Below are 4,205 nucleotides of genomic sequence, written 5' to 3' on the forward strand. Positions count from 1 at the left end.
TTTTTTTTTTTGGCCACGAATGAACTGGCTGAGCTGCTGGTTCGACCGGTGAAAATCTAAACGGACAACCTCATCGGTCTGACTGACAGTATATATACGGTTTCTTAAACTAAGCTATGGAGGTCCCACAATATGTACTCTTTTCTCTTTTAGGTAGGTGCAGGTGACATGCTACATAGACCACAAGCTGGTGCATTCAATCAATTTCCGTTATTCCTTGGATAACTTCTGCCATAATACATTGGTGATTAATTCTGGAGAGCACGATTAACCTCAGGATTCACAGGAAACAGTTAAGGAAGTTACAATAAATATGCAACAATGGCACGAGGACCTTCCTGTTGTCACTGATAATAGCATTGTTTACAAACATACATGTATTGGAGCTCAATGATCATTTGAAATGATTAATATATAGTTTAAGCAGTAGCCAGTAGGTAGTTGACACCAGTAGAGCATTAGACGGAAGTTGTACAGTATAGTAGTTACAGTTTACAAAGGTAAAAGATCAGTCTGTCTGTCATGTCACCAGGTCGAGTTTATTAACTTTTTTTAGTTATAATGTAGAGTAATTCATATAATATCATACGAGACCGTCGATGCATGATCAAGGGTTGACGAACCTACAGTTGGTCCTGATCTGGCTGGCGGATCCGGCGGTCGGGCTGAGGTCGCCCATCTTCTTCATCGCGACAACGAAATCCGACAAGAAGAGGGCGTTGTTCGACCTGTACTGGTTCACAACCGACGCCAGCGTGCCGCCGGGGCTGTACAGCACCTGGTCGGAGTGGATGAGGCCGCGCCGGGAGACGAGGTTGTCGTAGTACTTGTTGTCGAAGGCGTTGGCCGTCTGCACGTCGAACGGGGCCAGGAAGGTGTCGCCGGCGGGCCCCGTGGCGGGGCAGTTGGCCTGGAGCTGCTGGGCGAACTGGAAATCGATGTTGGGCTCGTTGTAGAGGCGGTCCCGGTAGTTCTTGCACTGCGCGAAGCCGATGCTGTGCGCGCCAGAGAGCACGGTCATCATGGTCGCGTTCAGGCCTTTGTTGGCAAACCTTGCGATCAGGCCGCTACCGTCGGGATTGACGAGGTTGGCGAACGGTGGCGGGAGGTCCCTGTTCGCCAGGTCCATGCTCGCCGTCATCGAGTCGCGCCGGCCGAGGTTAACCTCCCAGGTCGGCCCGCCGAGCTGCATATGCAAACGGCCAGTTCAAATGAGTGTATAGTTCTCAATTCTCATAAGGCATTATTTATAGGTTGTGGCTCAGTCTCAATCAAGTCAGAGTTTTATTTTGTACTCATAAGGCGTTGTTTATGAAAGAGTTGGATAGTACTCGTAAATATTTTGTATGAATCTACATGCAATATCAAAAGAATATGTATAGCATCGATTGAGACATAACAGAGTTTCATTTTATTTATCTGCACAGTTTCTGCGTCGGGCAGAACGTACGTACCAGAACGGTGCCGTCCCGTGCGGCGAGGGTGAGGATGTCGGCGCAGGAGACGACGCCGGGGCAGGCTTGCTCCACGTTGCTCTTGATCGTGTCGATGACCTCGAAGCCGCGGACGGAGTTGATGTTCCCGAAGGCGTTCTTCTCGCCGAAGAAAGCCGGAGTAGTCGGAGTAGCAGGCACGTTGTCCAGGAGGACCGATCCGTCGCAGCCCTAGCCAAAATTTGACAATGCCAATTATATATGGATCGATCTCAGCCAGACAAGTGCGTGCGTGCATGGATATAATATTTTCATGCATATATACCTCAACGAAGCAGTCGTGGAAGTGGAGCCTGAGCAGGGAGGCGCCCATCCGTCTCTCGTTGGCGACGGCAGTGTTCATGGCGCTGCGCACGATGGTCGCCAGGTTCGGGCATGTCGACGCGTAGAACGTCGGGCTCAGCTGCCCGTCGGCGCCGGAGAGGAAAAGGGCTAGTAGCGCCAGCATTGCGCAACGCGAGGTGAAGGACGCCGCCATTGCAAGATTGCTTGCTTGGGGGAATGGCACGAGCTGATTGATGGAGTATGCACCGTATCCCTGCCACTACTTATAGTGCAGTGGCGTCGAATCCATGCAAGATGTAGCAGCTGGCTTTGTATATTGCAACCCTCACCAAAGTCAGCGTTTACCTCTCGTTTTGTCCATACGTGCATGTGTGCAAACTTCGCCATCCCTTGTGCTGGTCGTCCGGTGCAACTAGCCAGCAGCTTACAAGCTGTGTTTGCGCTGGCATAGTATATTAGTAGTAATACTACTTGCAAAGCCCCAGAGTGTGTAGCTTAAACAACTCTTTTCTTATTAACTACTTCATCCGTCTTAAAATAAATAAATAAATAAATCATGACTCGATTTAAAAATGACTCTACTTTATATTAAAGTTAGTACACTGCTGAGTCATTTTTGATTTATTTATTTTGATACGGAGGGAGTACAATGCTACATAAGCAAATTTATCTTGTAATGCTGTAGATTACTTGCTAAGTTACTCTCACTATGATCAATCCTACCGAGAATTCTGCCGTCGTACATGTAAGCTTACCGATCGAGAAAGTTGGCTGCCTGAGCGGCCGCATGCATGCATGCTGGCCGGTGCATGCTTGAACCGCACGCATGCATTGGGAGCTGGCTCTTGGGAGCCCGAATGTATAGCTAAATAGAATCGTCTGTGGATCGCGTAGGGACGTGCGACATGTATATATACTGCCACTTGCCTACTTGTGTGTCTAGCTAGCTACAGCTTCGCCTACTTGGGGTGGGACGTTCTTCATCGTTACTCCACGGCTAAAAGTGACCATGGACGTGCTCCATTTCCATATGCAGCGTGCAACCCAAGATCTTTGCTCTTTGCTGACGACGACGTCACCTTCACACGGCCGGACTACGTCGTGGGATATGTGTGCGTGCATGTACAGCGATTATCCTGGATTATTATCAGTTTTGTACGTAGGAAAGAGTGAATATATTACGCTTTATCTACATGTGAGTTGCCTGCATTTTGAACTCGGGCCAATCGATTGGGCTGTTTGATCAGTTATGACATTAGTGCGTTTTTTTTTTCCTGGCCGGTGCTTTTGGCCCGTTGGTCTGGCTGGAATCTACATACCCCTTATTTGGAGAGCAACAAGTTGACAAACGCTCCTTCCGAAGCCTTTCAGCAATCACTTCCAGGCGCCACTACAAAACGCGTTCTGTGTCATTATCAATTTATCATGTGTCGCGTTTTGAGCCGCCATCATGTGTTGCGTTCTCAACATTCCCTCCGGATTTTTTCGCACGCGTTTTCATCTTTTTATGTGGTTTTTGCAGGGCTTTTTAGGTGCTCTGGTTTTCCACACCAGTCTTTCTTAGCTTTTGGACAATTCATTTTCAAAAATATATATGTTTTTACACGAAAAAACGTGTTTTTGTTTTCCTTTCTCGAAAAGCACGGTTTTTCTTTTGTGAGAAGGCATGGATTTGGTTCCGCAAGACAAACGGCTGTGCCTCTTCGAAACGAAAAAATGCGTTTTTTTCCTTCCTCAAGAGGCATGGATTTTTATTCATGTGAGGCATGACCGTGCCTTTCTGAAATGAAAAAAACACTTTTTTTCCTTCCTCAAGAGACATGGATTTGCTTCCGCAAGATTGACAAATTTGCTTCGACGAGAGGCTAAATGCGTTTTTTTCGTGACAGGCACAATTTTGCTTCTGCGAGACGCATGGATTAGTTTTGCGAGAGGCATGGCCGCGCCTCTCGGAAACAGGAAAAAAAAAATTCTTTTTTTGTTTTTTATTTCTTTCACGAGAGGCACGGTTATGCTTCTGCGAGATGCACGGTTGTGCCTCTCAGAAACGAAAAAACATTTTTTCCTTCCCTCGGAGGCATGGTTTTTTCGTCCGTTTTTTTAATGACAAAAATCGTCAAAACCCGGCTAGTGGAGTGGTTGTACAACCCAGCCACCAAGGTTCAAGTTTCGACGGGCACGAATTTGGGTTCTTATTATTTCAGAAAAGAACTCGCTGTGGGGGTTTCCCTTATAGTTTTTCGTAAAAAAAATGGGATCTAGTTTTGAAGTTTTGAAGATCTCGACTCGAGGAATCCAACCGGAAAAATGGTTCGAGATTTGGACTCATGGTTTAAGAAATAAAACATTTTAAAAATAACGGATCTACAAAGAATAAAAAAATCCTAAGTTGCTACAAGTGGCACACATGGAGTGCACCACATGCCG

At 46.8% G+C, this 4,205-nt stretch overlaps 1 protein-coding gene across 1 annotated transcript; it reads right to left on the bottom strand.

The window, feature by feature from the left end:
• Positions 1–283: 283 nt before the first annotated feature.
• Positions 284–2,007, bottom strand: LOC123402992 (cationic peroxidase 1-like). The gene is made up of 3 exons (XM_045096967.1): positions 1,759–2,007; positions 1,455–1,664; positions 284–1,186 (listed from the first exon to the last, which is right to left on the bottom strand). The coding sequence occupies exons 1-3, from the start codon at positions 1,969–1,971 to the stop codon at positions 608–610; spliced, it is 1,002 nt and encodes a 333-aa protein (XP_044952902.1). The 5' UTR covers positions 1,972–2,007; the 3' UTR covers positions 284–607.
• Positions 2,008–4,205: the final 2,198 nt, after the last annotated feature.

The sequence above is a fragment of the Hordeum vulgare genome, chromosome 6H (genome assembly GCF_904849725.1).
Source record: "Hordeum vulgare subsp. vulgare chromosome 6H, MorexV3_pseudomolecules_assembly, whole genome shotgun sequence".
Lineage (NCBI taxonomy): Eukaryota > Viridiplantae > Streptophyta > Magnoliopsida > Poales > Poaceae > Hordeum > Hordeum vulgare.